This window comes from Epinephelus moara, chromosome 1, assembly GCF_006386435.1.
Source record: "Epinephelus moara isolate mb chromosome 1, YSFRI_EMoa_1.0, whole genome shotgun sequence".
Lineage (NCBI taxonomy): Eukaryota > Metazoa > Chordata > Actinopteri > Perciformes > Serranidae > Epinephelus > Epinephelus moara.
In genome coordinates this window covers 16,238,748-16,263,520 of record NC_065506.1, presented here as the reverse complement: position 1 = coordinate 16,263,520, position 24,773 = coordinate 16,238,748, and the positions used below count along the sequence as shown (strand labels likewise).

General features: G+C 42.8%; 2 protein-coding genes across 2 annotated transcripts; both read left to right on the top strand.

The window, feature by feature from the left end:
- Nucleotides 1-13,301: 13,301 nt before the first annotated feature.
- Nucleotides 13,302-18,222, top strand: dhdh.1 (dihydrodiol dehydrogenase, tandem duplicate 1). The gene is made up of 7 exons (XM_050045668.1): nt 13,302-13,549; nt 13,674-13,785; nt 13,882-14,045; nt 15,877-16,129; nt 16,773-16,897; nt 17,101-17,251; nt 17,634-18,222. Exons 1-7 carry the CDS (start codon nt 13,460-13,462, stop codon nt 17,741-17,743), a joined length of 1,005 nt encoding a protein of 334 aa, XP_049901625.1. The 5' UTR covers nt 13,302-13,459; the 3' UTR covers nt 17,744-18,222.
- An 864-nt stretch (nt 18,223-19,086) lies between these two features.
- On the top strand, nt 19,087-24,740 carry dhdh.2 (dihydrodiol dehydrogenase, tandem duplicate 2). The gene is made up of 7 exons (XM_050058719.1): nt 19,087-19,220; nt 20,284-20,395; nt 20,627-20,790; nt 22,848-23,100; nt 23,727-23,851; nt 24,101-24,251; nt 24,498-24,740. Exons 1-7 carry the CDS (start codon nt 19,104-19,106, stop codon nt 24,605-24,607), a joined length of 1,032 nt encoding a protein of 343 aa, XP_049914676.1. The 5' UTR covers nt 19,087-19,103; the 3' UTR covers nt 24,608-24,740.
- Nucleotides 24,741-24,773: the final 33 nt, after the last annotated feature.

Sequence of the window (24,773 nt, the reverse complement as noted above, 5' to 3'; positions counted from 1 at the left end):
CTTAATTACACCAGTGGAAGACTAGCCATTGTTCAGAATAATTAAGACGGTTGGAGTGTCATTACCGACTCCCATAGTTATAACTTTGCAGAAGAGCCAGTCCGCTGAGCAGAAGCACTCTTGGATGGGAGAAGAGGAGCAATTTTGCAGTCAGCCAGCCAATGCACTGAATGTCACACTGGCCCTGCTGACCTCCATGCTTCATCTCACCTGCAAATGAATGTCTTACCTTCTGGTGGGAGGGGGGGAGGAAATGCAGCTCATTCATGTCGCAGATTCCAGGCCTGTATCCAATGTGACTGGAATCCACTGCATGAATAAGCTGCGGTCCTCATCATCTGAAAACAAACAAACAAGCGCACAAGCATTCCTGCGGTGGCCATCTTGATGCATGCCCCAAATGTATGAACAAAATGTTTCTCATCAACGAGGTAACAGATGGAATGCACATGGCGAAAGAGTCACAGCCAGCATTGCGATCATCCTCCTTATGTCAAATGGCCTGTAATGTTATGTCATATAGCCCAGGAGAGCTGTTACACATACCAGTGCTGAGTGAAATCAGAGTCAGCTGTGATTGTTAGACTTTAGTACAATGGAAGCCTGAAAGGCCTTTTTCATTGAATGATTTCTTTTCCCATAATGGAACAAAAAAAATTCACTCTTGCTGACCACCTCTGGTGTGCTTAAGAGTCAGAAATAGATCTCACTGCAAAGCTAAAGGACCACTGAACAATCAGCAGCACATTGAAAAAGAGAGGGCTGTGAAAGGAGGAGGAGGAGAGAGGTGAGTGAGGAAGGAGCGAGGCAGAGACAGAAGAATGAGAGGTGGGTGAAAAGGGAGACCTCGAGCAAAATTAATTAGGTTTGACACAATGGCTACATGGTCTAAATTATGAAACACCTATAATTGATTGACATTCCTTATTGACCAGGTCTGGTCCGCTTTTGGCTGCCATTGCAAAGGGGACTGTAAAAATGATTTCTGTGCTTTTGCCAATATGACTTCAGAAAGAATCAAGTCACATAGCGCTTTAAGAGATACGCAGATCATTCAGGCATTTGGTGATGCTGCCATTCTCCCCTTGTGCCCGTCAGCACTGCAGAGTTGTACCACTTATGTCAGTCTCTTGACAACAGAAAGATAATACTTAAAAAACGACTATGTGACTGAACACACAAAAGAGGTCTCATTTAGTTAAAATAAAAAGTGTGACAAATCTGTTAAACTGTGTAGCAAAGCTTTCCAAACATATAAAAAAAAAAGAAAAATTCCAAAAATAAAACCACTGACTGATCTTACACAGCTATAGTTAAGGTTTGGTTAAAGGAGCTGTATATGACATTCAGAGTCTGAGCTGGGATTGTCCACACATGGTTCTCAACATAGAGACAGCTGAGCTGGCAGCTAGCAGCTAATGGTGCTAACAGCAGTGGGAGCTAAACTTCAACACCATAAATTAGCATCCAACCTTTCCATTAGGTGAATACAAGTCCAATATTCAATCTTCTTTTAACTCCTTTTTGGTCTCTACCCTCTCCTGAGGGAAATATGTATTTCTTTAGCGACTAAATATTTCACTATGTTCACCAGTTTGTCGTTAAATATGTCCCTCTGCTGTGAGATTTTACAGGTTTTTTTGACCAAAAAATAGCTCACTATCAAAACATAAAGCCGAAGGGAGCTGCAGATAGGCATGCTAATTCTCTGTAGATTCACGCTACAAGCCAGCCCATTCACATTGTTTTTGTATGGTAATATGACACATTGGTTTATGAAAAATATCGTTTATTGCTGCTTTAAGCCATCAAGCTGACGAGATTGTGCATCATGTCACTTGCAAGGCACTGCCCCTACATGAAATACCAAGTTTACAGCGAGTCCCGTTCAGCTGCTACCATCTGCTGGTTCACAGTAAACCGAGACACAAACCATGTTGATTATTAACGTCAGCTTCACAAGGGTTACAAGTTTATTACTGACAACGTAACATTACAGGCTTATCATGTTATTACTACACTGGGTTTGACAGACTAGAGTGAAATGTTAATTTACAGTACATTATAAGATGTCATTAGTTGGAGACCGAGTGTAAATACACAGTACGGTTGTATGCTAACTGTTATTGAAAAATAGGTCATGGTTATTATTGCATGTCTAATGTTCGCAATACTTTCCTCAGTAAAGTTTCTATTCTATATCCAATTAAAAGGGCAAAATACAGTTATTAAGGCTAAAGGTAAAGCTTTCATTGTGGGTTTTTTTCCATATTGCATTGAAATAGCCTGTTTGGAGTGATCAAATACTAAACAAATAATCATTGCCAACACTGGATGATGATAGATAAAGAAGTAGTGACAATACAGTATGCTTTGAATTCATTAGATACATTAGATATAGCTGTGCAGTGTTCTAAGCACACCAGATGTCATGCAACAATAGAACGCTCATTGCAACCGTAAGAACCTTGAGACGGGGCGCCCACTAGCTCACCTAGGAGCGGACGCCCCGTGTATAAAGGCTTCATCCTTACTGCAGTGGCCGCGGGCTCAACTCCAACCCGTGGCCCTTTGCTGCGTGTCGTCTCCCCTCTCTGTCCCCCTTTCACTCTGGATTTGTCCTGTCTAATAAAGGCAAAAACACAGAAGAAAATTAGCCTTGACTTGGAATTCACAATTCAAGATTAGTTCATTGGTTCTGAAGAAACTTTGTCTTGGTCATAGAGAAAAAAAATCCCAAGGAACAAATGAATATGGCCCTGAAAGAGTTGAGATTTGACTTGAATGTGCCCCTGCAAACTTTATGGCTGTATAATAACATAGCTAATGTCTAATATCACTAATATCACATAGGCTTTGTCACTTGAGCGCAAACGTGTTGTTTTGGGGCATTTTCTGTCATTTATCTAAAAAATGAAAGGGTTGAGAGCCGGGTAATGCCTACAAACTTCATCTAACAGCCATCTATGAAGCAGGTCTCACAGAGGCTATAGAGTCTTTACATAACATGAAGGAAGCAGATGCTAATTTGTGTAAAGGATGACTCACTTTCATTAGCAGAGGTGGATCCTTCTGAGCTATTGTACCTTTGATGTTTCCTCCTCAGGTGTTTCACAGGGAATTGTTTTTTATTTGCAAAATGTGCAAGATTTATATTGCATGTAATTGTCTGTGTGTGCATGTGTGAGTGTGTGAGCACATAGCTCACAGCAATGGATACAATAGACAGTTACAGTACAGTGCCAACTTCCCCAGAGCAAAACAGAGAAAAGACAACAAGAGGGAGGAGTGAGGAAAATTGTATTGTGTGTGTATGCATGTGTGTGTGTTTATATGTGTGACTGTGCCTCTTTGGCGGTGTCTATGAGTGTGTGTACGTGTGTGTGCCAGGACACAAGAGCTGTAAGTATGTCAGTATGTGCACATGTGCGTGTTTTGTGTGTGATAAGAGGGATGGAGGAGGGGGTGGAGGAGAGAACCTGGAGCAGAGATAGAGTAGGAAGGAGGAGGAGGAGGAGGAGGAGGAGGAGGAAGTGAGAGGGTTGTGCAGGGGACAGGAAAAGACCTGTGAAGTAATGGGTGAGCGATGGATTGTGTCTGTGGCCACGGTGAGTGTACTGTAGGTGTGCGTGTCTGTGTTTCTGAAGAGTGTGAGGAAGAGATGGACGGACAGGGAGAGAAAGAGGCGGTGTTTTTGAACATCCAGCTCTGCTTCCTTTCTAATCCTGGCACAGCCGTTGGGATTAACGGAGGCAGTTAAACTCTGAATATTTCATGATTTTTACGTTTCAACCACAAACTAGTTTACATTATTAGCATGCTCCTTACCGATGATTAGAAGAGTCAGACGTGATTGTTGACCCATATCTCCTGTTTTCTATTCGCCTAACTGACCAGTCGCTAAACTCCTCCCCTGAACAGTGATTGTCCAATCATAACTTAGCAACCGTAACTAGGCATGGCAAGTTGAGCTGGTGTGCATAGGGCTCCATTAAAGGTCTAGTGTGAAGGATTTAGGGGCATATATAGGCAGAGATGGTATTTTTCTTTAGTGTATAATCACCTGAAATTAAGAATCATTATGCTTTTGTTACCTTAGAATGAGCTGTTTATATCTACATAGGTACAGTAGCAGGTTCTTGTTCACAGAGTCCGCCATGTTGCACCGCCATGTTTCTAAGGCAGCCCAGAACAGACAAACCAAACACTGGCTCTGGAAAGCACCATTTGTGTTGTCGCATTTTTGTGTCAGCCACCATTATTGGCAGCCCCTCCGAGTGACTTTGTCAAACAGTGTTGTAAAAACACAGAATTTTTTCAACGTGAAACTGCTTTATTCAGTTTTGTTTTTTTCCCCAAATTACCGAGTCTCTGAAGATAATTTGGCTCCCAGTAATAACCTCCTGAACATCTGTATCTCTTCTGAGAAAAAAGGTGAGCACACAGTAGAAGGTGCCGGGGTGGACCGTCTCCGACATGCTGAACAGCGTCAGAAAAGACTGATTAATAACATGAAACTGCTTTACTCTGTGTTTTTTTCCCATCTTAATCACTTGGCATGTTTGTTTTAGAGAGGAAGAGACCTCTGCAGATAATGCCCACTAAAAATCTCCTAAACAATGAACACTGAAAAAAATTTAACCAGGAAAAGTTTCAGCTGGTTGCAATCCACAATCTCCACCACTAGATGCCACTAAAACCCCCTAAATCTCACACACTAGACCTTTGACAGTGATTTTTATAATTTGTTACATTTATTTATTATGTCTTAACTTATCATGCTCATATTATCAGGACTAACAGGCTCTCCACTGCAAAATAATTCTGTTTTCTTTATGAAGCGGTGTATCCGTGGATGATCGACTGTTGCTGGATTTTTTCCTTGGAACATGCAGCTTTAGTCTTTTTGCTTATACCGTACATGTAGCCACAAAATGCTGATTAAGGACCACTTTTACAAGATTTGTATTCAAAAATGAGTCAGCTCTACTAACATTAGAAACTCACTTGGAGACAGTGTTTTAAACTCACTGAGAGTTAACATTTACCTAATTAGCTTGCTAGCTTCAGCTGATAAAATCGGTTAGCAACACACTGTTGATGGTCATTTGTTAAAAATGAGAAGCCATTTTAGTATACCTTCATAAATCATGGATTCATTGTTTCAACAAAAGTAAAAACAAAAACAAAACAAAAAACCCTGTTTTGTTTTAACTTTAACAAAAGTTGGTGTCCAGGCTGCATTACACTGAATTTATCTTCTCAAATTCAATGAAAATTTTTAAGGTTGCCTGGACACTATCTTTTAAAATTTAACACAATTAGTTTCTTTTTCAGTGTACTAAGAATTCTGAGTAGTAAAATCAGCCCCTGTTAAAGGGAAATTTCGGTTTATTTCAACCTGTCTCCTATCGTCCTAAATTTGTTTCAAGTGACTAGTGACATANGTTCATTCATTTATTTTATGAAAGATTTATAGAATAATGGCTGACTTTTTGCCAGACTTCGACTTTGTGGAGGAGGAATTTGATTTTGCAGAGTTTGATGGCCGTCCTTATTTATTTGAGCCAGAATACACTGAGGAAGAGCTTCGTGAAATTGAAGAACGGAGGAGGAGAGAGAGGCGCAACAGGTAGAGGACGAGAGAGGACGAATGGCTGCTGCAAGGCTGCATAGCTCTGGAGATTGGTGGTGTACCTGTGGATGCTGTGCCCCAATGCCCACAGAAGAGGAATGCCTCTGTTGCAAGGAATGGGAGCGGTTGCAGCCTTATTTTCAAGGTCTGGATGTGACCGAGGACAAGACACCTCCACCTGGAGTAGTATCCAGCTGGGCTTTATGTAGAGCTTGCAAGTCACTAGTCACTTGAAACAAATTAAGGACGACAGGAGACAGGTTGAAATAAACCGAAATTTCCCTTTAATATTTTCTGTCCAATAAAGGGAAGCTTGACAGGCATAGCAACAGTTAAAGGACTCTGATTGATTTTATTGTTTAAATGGTAGCAGCTCTGAATTAGATATCTAACATTGCTGTTCACTCAGAAAATATGTTAAAGAAAACTCCAGTTTGACCATGAAATATGGTGTGCATTCTTTCATTTATTTATTCCAGGGTTCAGAGTTTTACACTTATTCTATTTTAGGAGAAATTGTGCTCGCTTTGTGAGATAGTGTGACTAACTGGCTGTATCCAATCAGTGTGTGGAGTGACCGCAGTGAAATGTCTTAAACCGCATGGAGGGAGTTGCTGAACGAATTCAGTAATTCCCACATGAGACAGAGCTTGCACTCAAAGAGGTGAAATCCACTTCCTAATCCCCTGCCAAAAAGCTGGAAAAATGAGAGAATTGGTTTTCCCCTGGTTTTATGTTGGTCGGCACTTAGTAGGCTGCGGAGCTCCAATAAGGATGCTGTCTCTTTCTCTGGCTTCCTCTGTGACATTTCTTCGCCCCTTCACCTCCCTCCAAAGCCCTAAATCACTCTGAGTGTGGACAAGCACACAGTTAATAAACCTAACAGCAAGTAGGGAAGTGCTAGTATTGCCTATGTGTGCATGCATATGTGTCAGTGTGTGTGTGTGAGAGAGTGGGGGGATATCTGTGTGTAAAGTCTCTCGGCAGGAAAATGCACCATATCTGATACTGATAGCAGCTTGGAGTGATAAATCCATCCACCACATTTTCCAGAGCCATCTTTAAACCTCACAACCTGCAAAAACATCCCTCCGTCGCGACAGTGGAGAAACAAGTGTATGCTGTATGTGGAAAAATATTTCTCGGTGATAATATTTAACAAAGCTCCAAAGTGCCGAAGACATGGTTCATTATCTGTAGCACAGTGCTGATGAGGCGTCAAAGCCAAATCCGAATTTAGGCATGGATGTTCTGTGCTATGTCACGGCTGAGAGGCTGGGTCACACAGTTTGATATGCAGGTGCACAGAAGCCCCGGGTTTCCTGCGGCAAGCAGGCAGCTCTCTTGTCAGAGGTGTACCGAGGCATGACACATAAAGACACACACACACACCCACACCCACACAAACATACACATCTCCCCTCTCGGCAGCCATCCGCCACAGGACGGCTGATAAAAATATCACAAGCCCTATCAGGCAATTAAACAGGGAGACGCAGCGGAGTGTGTTGGCTGCTTAATGGCTTCGGCCTCCCCGCAGAGGAGCCAGTGTGACTGGCCAACAGGGGGGATACAGACCACTGATGGAGTGGGAAATCAAAAGGTGGGTGAAGCAGCTATGGTGGTCTCAGTGAACAGTTTTTCTGTCACGTGGTAGAAGGAGGGTGCTCATGTAGGTCTTCATGTACTGGGGAAAAGCTCACAAGGGGAAAAAAGTTTAAAGTGTGAACTTATGTGCTCATCCTAAAATAACTGTTTTAACTTCTTTGTAGCTTTTTACTTATATTCATTTCAAGTTGTAACTGATGGCTTTATGATAAGCCATTTATTGATACCTTAAAGATTTGTAACAAGCAAGTAATAACCAGCTCCGATGCTGCTGCTCTCATGTCCTTGGACAACCCTACAACACTTACACTTCATTATCACATGGAAGAAAAACACTGTAATCTGACTTCACAGTGACTCACACCTCAGCTACATTCCCTGCGTATCTAGACGACATGCCACTGATCCTGCTTCACCTCAAGGCATGCAGAACATCACAGAGGCAATGGATCTCCACTCCATTATGGACATTCTTCAAACCCAAATGGACATTATCAGCCGAATGATAGAAGCTGTCTGCCCCCTGTCTTGGCTCTTGGCATGTCTGCCACTCTCGCCTCAGCAGGGGCTCGGTGATGCACTCCATATCGCCTCACACCATCTCAGCTGGCCGATACAAGGTGGTGCCACCGTGGACTTGGATAGAAACACAGCCTCTTTTTGGTTTTGTCTGAGAGAGCGATACAGTTAGGAAAAGGAGAAAGAGAGGAGAGTGACAGTGTGTGTCCCACGTTCCCCAGATTCAGGCTGCAGTTAATGGAGACAGATAGGACTTACTCCAGTGGAACAACAGCACTGATAGACTCGACAGCCTGTTTAGCACTCAAACAAAAATAAACACTCACCACAGGGGCAAAACCTGGTTGGAAAAACCTCTCTCAGCTCCATTAGGTGTAAACATTACAGGAATGAGGAGACAGATTTTAGCACATTTGTGATCTTGAAAACTCACCTTGGTTTAATCCATTCTCCTTGTACTTTTGCCTTTAACTTTGGTCCAGAGAAATAACTGGCATTACTTAGTGTGTAAAACTAGAGGATCACAACAACTACAATACAGTAATCCACGACTCAACACAAAGGTGGGCCAGGGGCGTAAAGTGTGTGTGTTTTGGGGGTGAGGGGGCAATGGCCCCTTCTTTACCTCTGGCACAATGCTCGGACCACACCCATCTTTGAACTCAGCCTTCATTATGATCATACCTGTATAGTTTTGTGACTGCATCTGGCACTGCTGTGATGCTATCATGTTGATAAAATGTGTACAGACAGACATTTAAGGATGATTCTCTTATCATGATTTTTGTGTCCCTGTCAAAAATAACAAAAACACGTCTCACTATGTAATTTCTTTTGTCAAACTTACTTGACACCAAAAAGAACATATAATTATTTAATAATGGATCAGTCATTATTTATATCAAATAAAAAGTATGTGTAATTTTTGCTATGGTTTCCTTTTCCCTGTGCCAGATGTTGGACATTCAACCCTGCTTAATTTTGAATTTATTCTTGATCTAATATATTTAAATACAGATGACACCTAAATACCAATTTGAATGAAATTCATCAGATTTTTTTTTCTTCTGTTTTTTGTAACCGCTTAATCCTGTCAGGGGTCGCGAGTGTGCTGGAGCTTATCCCATACTGTCACAGGGCTGACACATAGACGAGCACATTCACACCTACAGCCAATTTAGAGTTAGCAATTAACCTTACCTTCATGGGAGGAGTACCTGGAGAAAATCAATGCTGACATGGGGAGAACATGTGAACTCCTCACAGAAGGGCTCCCCCACCCTGGGGTTTGAACCCCCAATCTCAGGCTTGATCCGGGAACCTTCTTGCTCTGAGGCAACAATGCTTATCACTGCTCCCCCGTGCCGCATGGTGTAAGATATATACTGTAAGTATTTTATGTCTTTTTCCATAGAAAAGAATACCTGTCCCTTGGTGTTGCGGTCATTTCTACCACAATTTACAAAATGTAAATTCAGGGTTTTTTTGGGGTTTTTTTTAATAGAGATTGTATTCTTTGTGACCACAGCAAAGTCATGTGACAGGAGAGCACATGGCTGGAGGACAGTTAGCTCCATATAGGCAACAGAAATAAGAATAAATCACAGTACATTTTTCTTAAATCAAGAATACATTTCCAAACAGCTCATATTTCTATTTTATACTGTGTATATTGTGTATATTTAATGCTAATGCTGAAATGTACATTAGCAAAATAACATATCATGAGATATTTTTTTCTTATTTCCAAAACAGTCACTTCCGTCAATTTGTTCACATGAGGGGAGAGACTTACTCGTTATGGTAATGGACAATGCCAGTGTTATATTACGGAAAAAATAATCAATAAATGTCTCTAAATATGTGTTAGATTTTCTTAAAGTTTTAAGACCAAAATGGACAATAGTCGAAGAATGACCTAAAAGGGCCTGGCAGAGCCCTAAAAAAGCATGTCTGTGGTAGTTTCCACCATGTTAGGTGGCTCCAGCACCACATTTTGCCATGATAACACACACACATACACCCAGACTCACAAGGTCAGAATAATACCTGTCCTGCTGTTGTGGCTGGTAAAGATTACACCATAATGAGACAATGCAAGTGTTTCATCGAAGTAAATTTTCTTAACAAAAGTGCTTGGAGTATGTTGGCATTTTCAGTTTTCAATTTGTGCAATTGGCACCAGTGATCGTTAGCTTATTCTGTGCTCTCCCATTAACAGTGCAAAAATTGGGCCTTCAACAGGCATCCAAGCATCAGGGACTAACTGCACAATACTGGCTAGAATAAAACTATCAACTAAATATTAACCAGCCTGCTGTCATGTTGCCTAGTCCACTTATGTGAGTGTTTTCAGCCAAACACGCCTCATGGCAAATGTGGATTTGGCTGACAAAGACCATGAAAACACATGGAGAGTGGGTTGAAATGAAGAACGGTAGCTGGATGTAATAGCTCCATGTCCTGCTGTGCTCTCTCTACATCCATCTCCCCTCTCTATCAGCACTAACATCCAGATGAAGGGCTGCTAAGTCAGCTCTGGTCCAGCCTGCTCTTGCTCCACAGCTCAGCCTCCCAGTGTGTGTGTGCTGCAGACAAAGATAGGACTCTCAAAGGGCCAGCACAATGCTGGGCGGCTCAAAGGCTCCCATTTCTGCTTGCTCCTCTCAGTCTCCCTCTATCACACTTTTTCTAATGGAAAAAAAATAACCCGGCCCACACATCAGAACATGCTGTAGCATTGACAAAATGACTTATTACTCCTCGCCGCACACTTCCCTCTCCCTCCCTGGATTCATCAAGCTCCCAACCTCCCCTCAAAATGGCTGGCACCTCCTGGCGCTTGTCTAGCCTGTCAGCCTCCCTCTGCAGTGACCTTGAGACAGAGATGAAGGAGTGATGGTGCTCCCATAACTGCTGCAATACTGTTCCTCTCACCCCTACCAAAAAGAAAAAAAAAATACAAAGCAGCAAGATGGCTCTCACTTACACTGACAGCTGGAGGAGGGGGGAAAACCCTCTGCATATCCGCATCAATCAAAATAGGATTAGGGTGCCTCTCTCTGGTCCTTTTTATTCCCCATTAACTTGAAGTCGCTGATGAAATACAGAGCTGTTACATGGTAACTGGGGTTTCAGAGGCACAATGTAGCTTGTACTATCTTCAGTAATTAAGTTAGTTAAACGCTAGTTAAACAACATCAAATAACAGTCTAGCTTTATAGAAATCCTTCTAGTTTAGAGGTTTTTGGATTGTACCCCTGTTATATGCCCTTCTGAAAAATAGCTTTTTCAAGTACTAGCAAGATTATTTACAAAATTTAGTTAAGAGTTAGTCAAGAGGCTTTTTTGCAGCACCGATGCATTGCCTTTGTCAGTGACATGAGGGAGAGGAGGGCAGGGTCTTTGTGACAGCAAGATACACAGATGAAATGACATGACAATGTGTGAAACAAAACTGTCCGCTGTGATCAACCACCTTCCCAGGCAAAATGATCCACCCCCTCTAAGGAAACTGTTGTGACCGCTCACATGACCCATCTGATGCCATTCTTCCACGTCATGGTGGAATAGGGACGCAGACAAGAGATGATGCATGAATTCATAATCAAATAAAGACAGTGAGAAGTGATAGGAGTGGAAGGCAATCGTCCCGGCCGTGCTGAATTAATGAGGCGCTGGCTTCCTTCCGCATGCCAGGTTTCTGAATGACTCGGCTCATCAACGTTTCGCTTTCTGGAACCGTCTTTACCATCCGCCTCCATCCCTGGGCCAGGCTACAAAAACAACAAAAAAAATCCCAGGGACCCAAACTCAACCCTGTGATATCCACTCTTCAGCCACTCTTCATTAAAACTGAAAGACAGATCAGTTTACAGGCTTGTTCTCCTTGTGACCTTGAGCTTGTGCAGGGGAGGGCGGCTCTCAGCAGTAAATTTTGAGTTTTTAGTCTCTGCTGAGAAGCAGGCATCCAAGGCTCAGCTGAGGGTGAGAGCGGTGGGGTCCCAGTGCACGGCTGCCGGGCGACCCTGTCCAGAACACCCTTCTCTGACCACCTGAGCCTCTCTGCTTCGTGCCCGTCTGCTGGCAGTTGAGTCAGGCAGCACATAACCAATTCATTGCTTCACACCAATTCGAAATCTAGTTGCGCTTGCCCCTGTCAGGTTACACACCCTCCCTCACACTCCCCTTTTCTTAACACCTGTGGTGACATCACCATGTAGCCCTGCCAGAGAAATGCCGCTGTGTCCTTTTCCCTGAGAAAGTACAAAAAAAAAAAAGTACAAATTACTCAAGGAGGAGTTGGGCATTCCCATGGCAACCAGGTCCTGTGGTATAGGCAGGGATATCAGGCCAAGCCCAATTCCATTTGCATACAAATTGCCCAGCTGGCACCTTGTTGTTATGACAACGGCACACAGCTCCCAGAATTCATTTGGAAGTGAAATACAAAAGGAAAGCAGCCAGCGAGAAGAGTCATTGATAAAATTCCTTTTTTTTTTTTTTTTTTTAGAATGACGACGTTGCTGACACTGACACCATGTTCTCATGTTAACCCAGTCACCATATAGCACCTACAGGAAATGAGGAAACACATCACATACTCAAGACTGAAATTACTGGAAAAAGATGTTGAACTAGAATGTAGGTCAAAGTGATTGCAATATTAAATGGACATGTACACATGTTTAAATTTGGTGAATCATTGACAGAGTGTGCATACATGAAAATCCTTGTTTTTTCATTACAACAAACTCTACAATTGTTATATGACCTCTGGTAGATACTTTCCAAAGTGCATCTGCCAGCTCCTTAGTTCACCTGATTTTGCAAACCTTTATATAATTCCTCACAATGAGCCATGCCAAATCCTCAGAGCTTGAGAGAGAAAGTAAACTCTGCTGACAACACAGTGTCCTCTACTGGCAGCATGTGGCAGGAAGTTTACACAACCGCCTGTCTGTCTAAACGGATGATATTTAGCTCAAGGGCAACTGAGCTGATGCTTTTCCATAGTCATCCTGGCTCAGCTTACTGGCCAGTTAAATTGTCCTGCTGTGGGCACCAGGAGCATTCTGTGAACCCAGCTCATCTATTTATCCCAGCAACCCTCACAAGACTCGGGTTTAATCATTGGCCTCTGTGTGGCTGTCAGACCATCGCAGGCTAATCAGTGCCTCTCTCAGTGGAAAACAAAGTGAGCTCCTGGTTCCAATACTTGACCTGTACTATTGTGGTGGAGTGCTGATCTGTGGGCAGGGTGAGCCCTCCTTGTACACATTAAACTGTGCACTTTTCCCCCTTCAGCGTGTTAATGATGAGAGCCCCTCTGATAGTCCTGTTACAGATTGTTAGAGACAACTGGTACAAACCACTTCAGCCCGGATTGAAAGGCCTGTATCAGCAACAACACAACAATACAGCAGTGTGTGTGTGTGTGTGTGTGTGTGTGTGTTTATGTGTGTGTGTTGCACCCACTACCTCAGGGTGGGAGCAGAAGGAAGGTGACACATCCTGCCTCCCCAGCATATAAATTCAGGGAGCCTTCTTGCTGAAGTGCCACTGGCTCTACGGCATGACAGTTTATACGTTTCTTCCCCCGAACGTGCAACCTTTCCCAAGGTCACAACTCGCCAGCAGCTCAGATCTTTACTAAAGCACCATCCTGCTCATTTGTCACTAACCATCCAATTCAACATGGCGACCCGATGGGGGCTCTGCGGTGCGGGGAAGATCAGCCATGACTTCAGCGTGGCAATGAAGACGCTGCTTCCTGGAGATCACCAGGTACTCTATCCAAACAAGCCCACTACATCTTCATTGTTACACAGGGAGTCTCCCTTGCACTGAACAGAGCTGTTGACAGAGCAACACTGTGATAAATGTGTGTGTTTTTCTCCCTTTTGCACAGATAACAGTCGTTGCATCGAGGAGCTTGGAGCGTGCCAAGGAGTTTGCCAAAAAGCACGGTATTCCGAAGGCTTACGGCAGCTATGAGGAGCTGGCCAGCGACCCAGATATTGGTGAGTTAAGAGATATAAGCAGTCTGGCTGCACAGGCACAGATAATGGTGCATTAGTGGTGCTGTTTGAAGCTCTGGAACATCTGTGTCCTCACAGACGTTGTGTACCTGGGAGTGCTGCACACAGAGCACTGGCGAGTTGGTCTGCTGTTCCTCAAGGCCGGGAAGAATGTGTTGTGCGAGAAACCTTTCGCTATGAACTCCACACAGGTGAAAGACCTCGTCGTCACTGCCAAGAAGAACAATGTCTTCCTGATGGAGGTAAGGTTTAGGGGACAGTCATTCGTGTAGATCATTGCCAAGGGGCCTCTTGCTGGCAGTTAGGGTCAATGCTGGTGCAAGTTTGATGCCAGCACAACACAAAAATAAAAGTGTGAAATGCAAATGTAACAAATGTAGAAAAATACAAGATAAAATAAGATCAAATTTTATCAGTTGTGAGGAGCTGAGCTGTTATAACAAGAATGCAATGTAGTATACTTATTCCATGAAAGATTATAATCCAGAGCGGGAAGGGGAGAGAGAGATAGGAGGGGGAGGAGGAGGAGGAGAGAAAAGACAGCGAGAGAGGTGGGGAGGGTGAGAGAAAAGAGATGGTAAAGAAGAGGAGGAGCAAGAGAGAGATCAAGGTCAGCCGTAGCAGATCAGAGCTGCAAATGGACGCTGAAGCCACCTCAGGTCGCCGTGTCTCTGAGATGTAGAGTCTGATGGCCACAGGAGGAAAGGACTTCCTGTGGTACATCTTGGTGGTGTATGTCTGCTGCTGCAGCTGCTCCTGTGCGTGACCAGTATGTGGTGGAGAGGGTGAGAGTCACTGGCCATGATGCTCTGCAGCTTGTGCAGCATCCTCGTCTCTGACACCACCACCTAGGAATCAAGCTCCACCCCCAGCACAGAGCCGGCCTTCCTGATGACTTTGTTGTTGATTGATGTGTTATTTATGTTGCTTTTAATCAGATTGTTTACCACTGTGGAAAATAACCTTTGGTTATTTAATCCCTTGCTGTGAATGAGATGAGAATACAGATATGATACTGTCTATGCCTGTAAGAAATGGCAATATGAAGCTACAGCCAGTTGGCAAAGCTTAGCATAAAAACTGGAAAACAGGGAGCAGCCAAAAAAGTGTTTGGCTCCAAATCCCCTGTTAAACTACAAATTGTTGTTTTTATACTTTGATTTTTACAGGGAGTCAGCCAAACAACAACAACAACTATTGAATCAATTGAATTGGTGGATTTTGAGAACTTCAGATAGAACAAGGCTAGCTGTTCTTTGCACTAAAGTAAGCTAACAAGCTGCTGGTTGTGGCCATATATTTGGAGATATGAGAGTGTTAACTGTCATAAACACTATTGCAGATGGCTGCTGGACATTATAATCTACATATAATATCATTTTACAGTGGGTAAATTTGCAGTGTTCAGCAGCAAATTCGATAAAGTAACATATAATAAAGATATGATAAATAAGTAAAACAGTAAAAACAGGGCAAAATGTAATGAGCAGACAGACTAAGCTGCTGAATTCACATTATTGCACCTGGGAAATATTGATATTACACAGTATAATATTGCCTAGATATTGCACGAGTGAATGAATTGTTAGTTTTGTTATATCCAGACTACTGGGAGCAGTGCTGATTGTAAACTCTGACAGCAGCAGGGAGGAAGGGCCTGCGGTATGTCTCCTTCACACACTGTGGATGACGCAGCATGTCACTGAAGGAGCTGCCCAATTCTGCTGAGCGTCCTGCGGTGGGTGGGACACGTTCTCCATCAGGGATGATAGCTTGGCAATATGTTAAAGTTTGCAATTCATGTCCCATTTTAGGTCATTAGCTGCATTATAGTGCCATGAGTGCAGACATTTTAAGCACAGGAAGCGAAACCCTGGACGTCCTGGGAATATTTATCATCCATGGTGCAGGACAACATCTTGTCATGTCATGTTTGACCAGCACATCTGCTGCAGCCTCACAAGGGTTGGAGCAAGTGGAGAGCTGTGGTAATAAACAGCAGCTCAGGTGTAACTTCAGTATAAGCTGTTTACTGTTGCAGTGATGCTAGGCTGTCTGCTCTGTCCCTCTCAGGCCATCTGGTCCCGCTGTTTCCCCGTGTACGCCAAGGTGCGCAGGCTGCTGGCGGAGGAGGCAGTAGGGGAGCTGAAGCTGGTAAAGGCCTACTTCGGCTCCCCTCAGCTCCACATCCCCCGCTCAGTGGAGAAGGAGCTGGGCGGTGGCGCACTGCTGGATATCGGCGTGTACTGCCTGCAGTTTGTGCTGATGGTGTTCAACGGAGAGAGGCCAGAGTCCATACAGGCCACAGGGGCGCTGCTTGACTCAGGTATGATTCAGCACACAGGTCACGCAGCAGAGGTGGGATATAGATTAGTATCATTAACCACACTGTATGAATCAGTGATCACTGACTGGCTATTGAAACCAAACCTCCAGAAGAAAATAACAATCCCTAATGTGAGGCACAAAAAACTTGGACTCAAAATCACTTTTTTTTTTAAAGCTGTCCAAAATGTAAACACCTCAGGGGAGAATTCTCCACACAGAAAATCCCATACTTATCTTTAAAATGTCAGACTAATCCAAATCCTCCCTGGAGAATACAGTAATACAGTAAAACTGACAGAGGAATATGTAACTGCATGCCTCACAGCAAGATATCCTTCAATGTAAGACCATCACACTATATAATGAGCATGTCCCTATCTTTCACTTATCTTTATGTAACAGATCTGTCAATTTATTTAATAGTATATATCTGTGACCTTCTGTTTCTGTAAAAGAAGGTCATGCCAGTGAACCTGAACTGATTCCACCTAACTGAAGTGTGCTGATGAGCGGTGTATTGAAATGACCTGAAGTGAAATGACGTGAATGGAATTTGCAGCAGCAGCAGCACTGTGAGCATTTGCTCATCCATTTACTGCTCAACGATTTTTCAATGATTTACTTGTTTAAATGTTTGACAGGAGTGGATGAGTCAGTGGTCGTGGTGATGAAGTTCTCCAGGAACAGGATGGCCTTCTGCGCCTTTTCAATCTCCGCTCGACTTCCGAACGATGCTGTCATCAGCGGCACTAAGGGCTCCATTAAAGTAAGCCATGCTAGTCTTGTACAGGAACATTTGACTTAATTAAGAAATGATTGAGACATGCAAAAACTGAGTCGGCTGCTAATTACTTTCACATTTAATTAAACTGGAGTATTCAGGCAAGGATCCATACCCATTGCATTTCATGAGTTATGAGTTGAGTGATTGGATTAACACAAAAAATGCATTTCCTCTTTCCCCTGTAGGTTCTCGGCCCCATGCACTGCCCTACCACACTTGTGGTGAATGACAAGGAGACGGAGTACCCTCTGCCTGAACCCTGCCTCCCTCTGAATTTCACCAACAGCACCGGACTTCGCTATGAGGCAGAGGAAGTGAGGCAGTGCCTGCTTAAAGGTAGGTCACAATGAAAGGAAAGTTGTGTATTTGTCCTCAAAGTGGTGAAATTGTTTGAACAGCCCAAACCACCGTCTGAGTTTGACAGAAAGACGCTGCAGTTCTGTGAAACAGTCACAGCTTCCTGTGAGAGTTTCGATGAATACTCTTATCAGATTGATTCAGAATCAATGCTGTTATCAGTCCTTGAAATGTCCTCTAGCTCAAATGGTGTTGCACTCCTATCGGTTTTGCCTCCTATGTGAATTTACATAATCTTTACATCCCTGCTTTGTCATAATTTATGCTTCATTGTGAATATGTGCATAAATTAACCGTGGTTATAAACAGACATGTCTCTCAGTCAGTCAGTTTTCCCTGTTTAACTCCTCTTCATCTGCAGGACTTAAGGAGAGCCCACGGATGCCTCTGGCGGACTCTGTCTTACTGACAGAGATCATGGATGAAATCAGGAAACAGGTGGGAGTTTCCTTCTGCCAGGACAGCCAATGACTACACTCCAAAGGCGGGCTGTTTCACCTGATCTAAACCTACTCAGATGGAACGGAGGGAGCTGCTCGGGGCAGGGCTTTGGATCTTCGGTATAAGCAGATCACTCACGGCGCTGTGTGACAAATCCTAAGCAGATGCAGTGTCACCGAGACAACTGTGACTCATGTAATATAATGAGCTGCCACTGAATTAAAGATACAATCGTCAACTTATTGGAACGTGAAAATCTTGGGTACATTATTACTGTGTTTTTTTTTCCCCAGACATTGTCATCCTACCCTAGAGTCACCATGTAAACACCCTGTAGGTGCTTATGTTACAGTACATGGCAAACACCGACACTGTCCCAAACCAGATAAATCACAATGCAAACAAAAAGAGCACCCATGTCCTGTAATCAAGTCCCAGGCCTTTAAAGACAAACCCAGCTGTCACTGTGGGCTGTGTGATTGATGAATCCAATAAAGGAGTGATTGTGAGAGCCTTGTTTCATTTCAAATATCATCCGCTTGGAGAGGAGAAGAGACTTGGAGTGGCACATTTGAATCAAAGTGTTCTGTCATGTCTGTTCCCCGCAGCTGTGTACAAATAGACTCATGTTCTCCATACGAAAATAGGTCGCGCTGCCTGCTTTTCAAGGTTAGGACAGAGGAAGGCCTTTATGAGTCAGCAAAGAGCATGGCTCATTTAATACTTGTTCTGCAACCTTTTGGGCTCATCCTAAAAACTGAGAAGTGTCTCATAGGATCGTGGTGCATGAATTCAAAATGGCACGTATTCGAGCAGTAATAGTATTTTTGCCCATTGTTTTTTTTTTTGGTTATTGAACAATGCTGACATTTTGCAGGTATTTATTCAAGAAAACATGGAATTTGTGAGGAAATTATAAACAGTTACACACTTTTTATCCATACATTTTGTGCTGTTTCTTTACCCTTTTACAAAGAGGTTAAATAAATGGACCATTTAGCCTCAAGCACTATAATGATGAAGAGCAGGCCTAAAATAATGTCCCTGTACATGTCAGCTCTTACCAGAGCCAAGAAGGCTGTTTCATTATGGTACAGAGCTTTTCACAGCAAAATAAATGGACAAATGACAAATAATAGATTTAAAAAGCAGATTAAAAATAAAAATAATAACAATAAATAACCGAGTCCCTCTGAGAGGAAGAAAGGAGAGATTAAATCGTACAAGACAAAATTAAAAAGCAGCTTGTTTATCCTGCTGTTATTTGTCTCATGATCACTATCTGGAGGTCACGTTTTAGCACAAATCATCATTTTGTTTTTCTGCAACGTCACACGGTTAAAAATAAGACTGTGTCTCCACCTTGAGGAGGAGAGCTGCCACTGTTGGTATGACCTCTTTCCGCTTCCTGTCCAATATGGCAACCAGGTGGGGGATCTGTAGCGCTGGGAGGATCAGTCATGACTTCACTGTGGCTCTGAAAAGTCTTCCTCCAGAGGACCATCAGGTATCAGTATGAGTAGATGCGTAGACACGAACACATGTCTGGCTTCAGATGCAAGACGTCTCCTGAGGGCTCGGTGAGGCTGCTCGCTCCGTGTAGACTGTCTGGATCTGCTGTTTCTGGCGATCTGAAGTTCACACTGTTAAAACTCAGGTCCTAATGAGATGTTGTACATTTGCATATTGCAGCTTTGCACCTAAATGCCACCGACACTGGAAATCTGTGAGTTTATAAACAATGCAAGCTACAGTTTGCAGCATTTCCGTCACTTCGGCACGCTTTCCTTTTACCGTAAAAGACGCACTAAATGGGCATCTACATTTTTTTTGCGCACTTTACTCGAAGAATTACGGTAGATTTTTTTTCCCCTTCATCAATAATTATATTGAGATAAAACAGCCTCAGATGACACACCCTTATCGAAAGTTATAAACAGAGTGCAGCTCTGGAGGCAAGATAATTAGTGACTCTCCAAACTGACTAGGAGACTGTAGGAAAGTGCCAAAGAAATTATTTTGCAGTTATGTTTGATATCCGTCCACCAGACACTGAGAAATGCAGATTTCCATAGGTGTAGATTTCAGGGGGGGATAAAGGCCACATGTTCCCCTCCATATTTAGAACATTCTCCCGTTTGTCCCCCTCAGTAAAATTGTGAAAGTAGCAGGTTTTGACGAAATTAAAGACACTTCCACCATAAATTGATGCAGAAAAGGCACAAACAGATGCAAAACAAATTCACCACAATGCAGGAAATTAAGTGTTTGATGCTTGCAATTCATGGGGGAGGACCCCACACCTTCCATTTCATGTGTGTAACCCCCCCCACCCCCCCCCCCCCCCCCCCCCCCCAGGGTTGAAACGAAACCTACGCCCTTGCACCAAACATTAGATACATTTAGTTACTGAATTGTGCTTAAAAGTGAGTATGACACTGCTGAGTCCATATTAGGAAGACAAATATCCAGTCGTCATTCTGCCAGGATTAAAGAATTTGGGGCCTTTCGTTAAGATGGGACAGGGACACTGTGTTGTATTAAATACTATTCTGAAACTGTATTCCCAGGTTGTTGCCGTGGCGGCTCGCAAGTTAGCGGATGCACAGGAGTTTGCCAAAAAGCACAGCATCTCCCGAGCATACGGCAGCTACGAGGAGCTGGCCAGGGATCCAGAAATAGGTTGGTTTCTGTCAGACCTGGGTCAAATTTCATTGGCTAATGGCTCTTTGCATTTGTTTTTGATGCTTTAGGACAGTTCAGTGTGAGCTGAAACTTTACAATACAGCAAACCACAACCATCTGTTGAATCGCTGCTATTTTCCAGTTCATATCGCCCCACAACTGTTTTCATTCCCTGTTGATATTTTTACACCCTTGCAGAACTTTGACTGTGCATTTATATGTGTGCAGATGTTGTCTATATTGGAGTTATCCACCCCTACCATCTGAGCACTTGTCTGCTCTTTACCAACGCCAAGAAGAATGTGCTGTGTGAGAAGCCCCTGGCCATGAACACCAAGGAGGTGAAGGAGATTCTGGCCTCTGCCAAGAGGAATGATGTCTTCCTCATGGAGGTACGGACAGTGCAGAGCAAAAAGGAAATAATAAATAATAAATCCTTCTCATAGCTTAAATTTCTCCTTCTTCAATTTTCACCTGCAAAATCATTCTGAGCTCAGGATGTTGGATTGAGAAGTTGATCCACTTAATTTTTTTGCAACACTGTTACGTGATCAAGGTCAAGGTTAAGGTCAAGGTAAACTTTATTGTCCCACCAGGTGGGATATTTGTCTTGGGCTAACCACCCATACTGCAGCCATTAAAATAAATAAACAAAACAACATGAGTAATAAAAAACATCATGAAATAAATAAAAACAACAACAGTATACACATGGAGCAATACAGAAGATAATAAAACACATAATAAATAAATACTGTTAGGTAGCAGCTCCTATAGATAAAAAGAAACGCACAGCAGCAGCTCACTTGCAATCACAGTGCAAAGATGCAAATTCTCATCAGCACCAGCTTTAACTGGTCATTATCTGCTCTTGTTTAAAAGCTTGATAGATGCAGGGATGAATGAATTTTTAAATCTATTTAACCTGCAGCGAGGGACTCTGAACCGCCTACCACAGGGAAGCAGCTCGTACTCTGTATACAGAACATGAGATGCGTTGCTTTAAATCTTAATGGCCTGACACAGCATAGCCTGTTCGTAAATGCCCTGCAGGGATGAGTGCTCTTTAACACCAATAATTTTCCATGCAGTATGAATTAAACGGAACAGTTTATTCTTTAACTGCACAGAAAGGTTGCCAAACCAGACTGTGATGCCATATCTGTTCAGGGTCTCTACAACTGCCTGATAAAATATTAAAATAAATTTGGTGTCAACACCATGAACTCTAAGATGACATAAAAAATGCAAACATTGTTGTAATCTGCGACACAGGTTATCAACATGTGTGCAACAGGTAAGTGAGTTATCAGTGAAGACTCCGAGATATTTATAGGAGTGGACCTGAGTGATTACTTGGTTGTGTATCACCACAGGCCTGTGGTCACCCACTTCCTGAGGGTCGAACACCATCTCTGCTGTCTTGTTAGCATTCAAAACAAGATGGTTGTTGTCACACCAGTTCACAAACCTTTGAATTTCCGAAAAGTAGTTGGATAGGTCGCAGCCCTTTTTCAATAAAGATAAAATTGCAGTGTCGTCTGAGAATTTAATGATCTGATTGTTTGGATAAAAACTTCTGCACTCGTCTGTATATCAAGTAAACAGTAATGGAGAGCTAACACACCACTGTGTCACTCCTGTGTTCAGAGTCTTTGATTCAGACAGACTTCCATTCACACTGACCTGCTGTCTGCGGTTGGTTAAAAAAAGAATAAAACCATTTAATAATAAGAGGGTGAACTCTAAAATCATTCAGCCTCTTAATTAAAAGATGTGGCTGCAGCGAATTAAATGCGGAACTAAAATCAACAAATAAAAGGCGTGCGTATGAGGAAGATTCTTCTAAGTGCCTGTTAACAGAGTGAGTCATGGCTAGAATGGCATCATCTGTACTTCTATTACTCTTATAGGCAAACTGAAAGGGATCTAAAAAACAACTGACCTCTGTTTTCAAAAAATGAATCATAATTTTCTCAAAACACTTCATTACCAATGAAGTGAGTGCAACAGGACGGTAGTCATTATTCTCTTTACAGCTTGCTTTTTTGGGTACAGGTATAATGATAGAACTTTTCCAGATAGAGGGAACACAGTGAGTATCAAGAGACTTCTGGTAGATGGGGCACCAAGCTTCTGCCAGCTCTTTGCTGCAAGATTTCAATAAGCCCCCAGAGATGCCATGTGGTCCAGAGGCCTTCCTGGGGCAGATGCCTGAAAAAAGTCTGTCAACAGCATACTGATCGATGGTGATGTTCACAGAGTCCGAAGCAGGTACACAGTCCAGAGCTACTTTTTGCTCATGTGAGAAGTCTCTTTTTTTCAAATCTGCGGATACCTCGTTTCTTGTTTCTGTGAGAAACCGCGCGCAGTTTAAATCACTACATAACACATCACCAAGCGCCTAAAATGTAACTATATGAACTATGATTTTTTTTCTTTGCGCTAGGCTGTCTGGACCCGATTCTTCCCAGCCTCGGTGGAGATCAGACGGCTGCTGGCCCAGGGAGAGGTGGGAGAGGTGCAGGTGGTGAGATCAGAGTTTGGCGTGCCGGTATTGCATGTGCCGAGATCATCGCAGAAGGAGCTGGGCGGAGGAGCAATGCTAGATATTGGGATCTACTGCCTGCAGTTCATATGCATGGTGTATAATGGAGAGAAGCCAGAGTGCATCCAGGCTATGGGGGTCTGCCATGAGACAGGTAATGAGAAAGAGACCAGTAAGATCTCAGATATGATTTCTGAAGCGCTGCCACTTTGTCAACATGTGGGGAAGTGTAAAATAGCTCATTCATTTATAACAACCTTTGTTCAGATGATATGTGTGGTATGAGTCCAAAGTACATTCAGAGATCTGTTGTAATGGCCAAGTCATTCTCCTCACCTCAGCCTTCTCTGCACGTAAAACAAATCATACTCAGGTCACTCAGTTTGACAGTTAGCAGGATTAGTACCCATTGACCTCAGTCAAATGTATATTTATTTGCAGCTTCTCATATGATAACAGGTGGGAGTTACTAAGTTGGAGCTTGTAAAAACTTTGCCAGCATTACCCAATGGAGCGTTACTGTCTGATAACTCACACAATAAAGGTTAAGGTTTGTTAGTCCAGATACCAAGTGTTGTCCTGCATTCTTATGACAAAAAAATGTCAAGTATAAAATTAACACAATACATGAGAGCTGAAAACAAAAGTGGAATTAACTGACTCAACATTTTGTTTGCAGATGTGAGTCATTTAAGTTGTACTTAAAAAAACCGTCACTAAAATGTATTTCGTCTTACCATCTCTTCATCAAATGTGAATCGTACATGCATGTTATTGCAGGAGTGGATAAGACTGTAGCCGTCACTCTGAAGTTCTCCAACAACAGGATGGCCACGTTTACTTGTTCTTCGAGTGTAAAGCTGCCCAGTGACGCCTTTATTGTGGGCACGAAAGGCACCATCAGGGTAGGTCATCGCAGTAGGGCCACATAATAAAATAAAATTCAAATAGTCTCATATGTAAAACCAGTTTACACCATGTGCATTTGCATGCTGGCTATAGAATTAAGTGTGGAGCAATGTAGGAGGGAAATAAGGAAATTATAGTCAATGTAAGTTGTTAACAAAAAAGATGATGTAGTACCACTGCAAACGCCATAATGAATATATAAGTGTAAGTTATTGTTGTAACAGTATTTTTGTTTTAATTTTTAGGTCCCTGACCATATGTGGTGCCCCACATCATTGGTGGTGAATGGGAAGGAGACCGAGTACCCAGTGCCAGAACCCTATTTGCCTCTCAACTTCCTCAACAGTACAGGGATGCGTTATGAAGCAGAGGAAGTTCGACAGTGTTTGCTCAAGGGTACCTTTACTTTTAGCATTTTTAGTTTATCTATATTACTAAAAGAATTAATTAATGTATTAACAAAATATAGTTAAGAATAAGCATACTCTGTAATGAATCCATCAGTAGTTTTTGAATGTTGTTACACACTTTCACCACAAGGTGGCATCAGAAACACTGGAATCTGGAACCATTTGTTATGCTGCTTCCTGCAGACTGAGCAGCTCTCTGTACATGTTCTCACAGTGTGATTTTCCCATGTAGGGCTGAAGGAGAGCGCCGTTATCTCCCATGCCGACTCACTTCTGCTGGCTGAGGTGGAGGATGAGATTCGCAGGCAGGTGGGCGTGGTGTACAGTCAGGACTGCCAGTGAATGTCAAACACTGTTCATTTTCTCATGTTTAATCGAACAAGTTTGTAATCGAGAACAAGTGGTTCATGTTTTCACTGAACTGTACCTTAATACACTACCAGTGAGGAAGAATAAAGCAAATCTTTTGAGACAATTTCATGTTCTTATTTGGCTGACTAGGATTTGT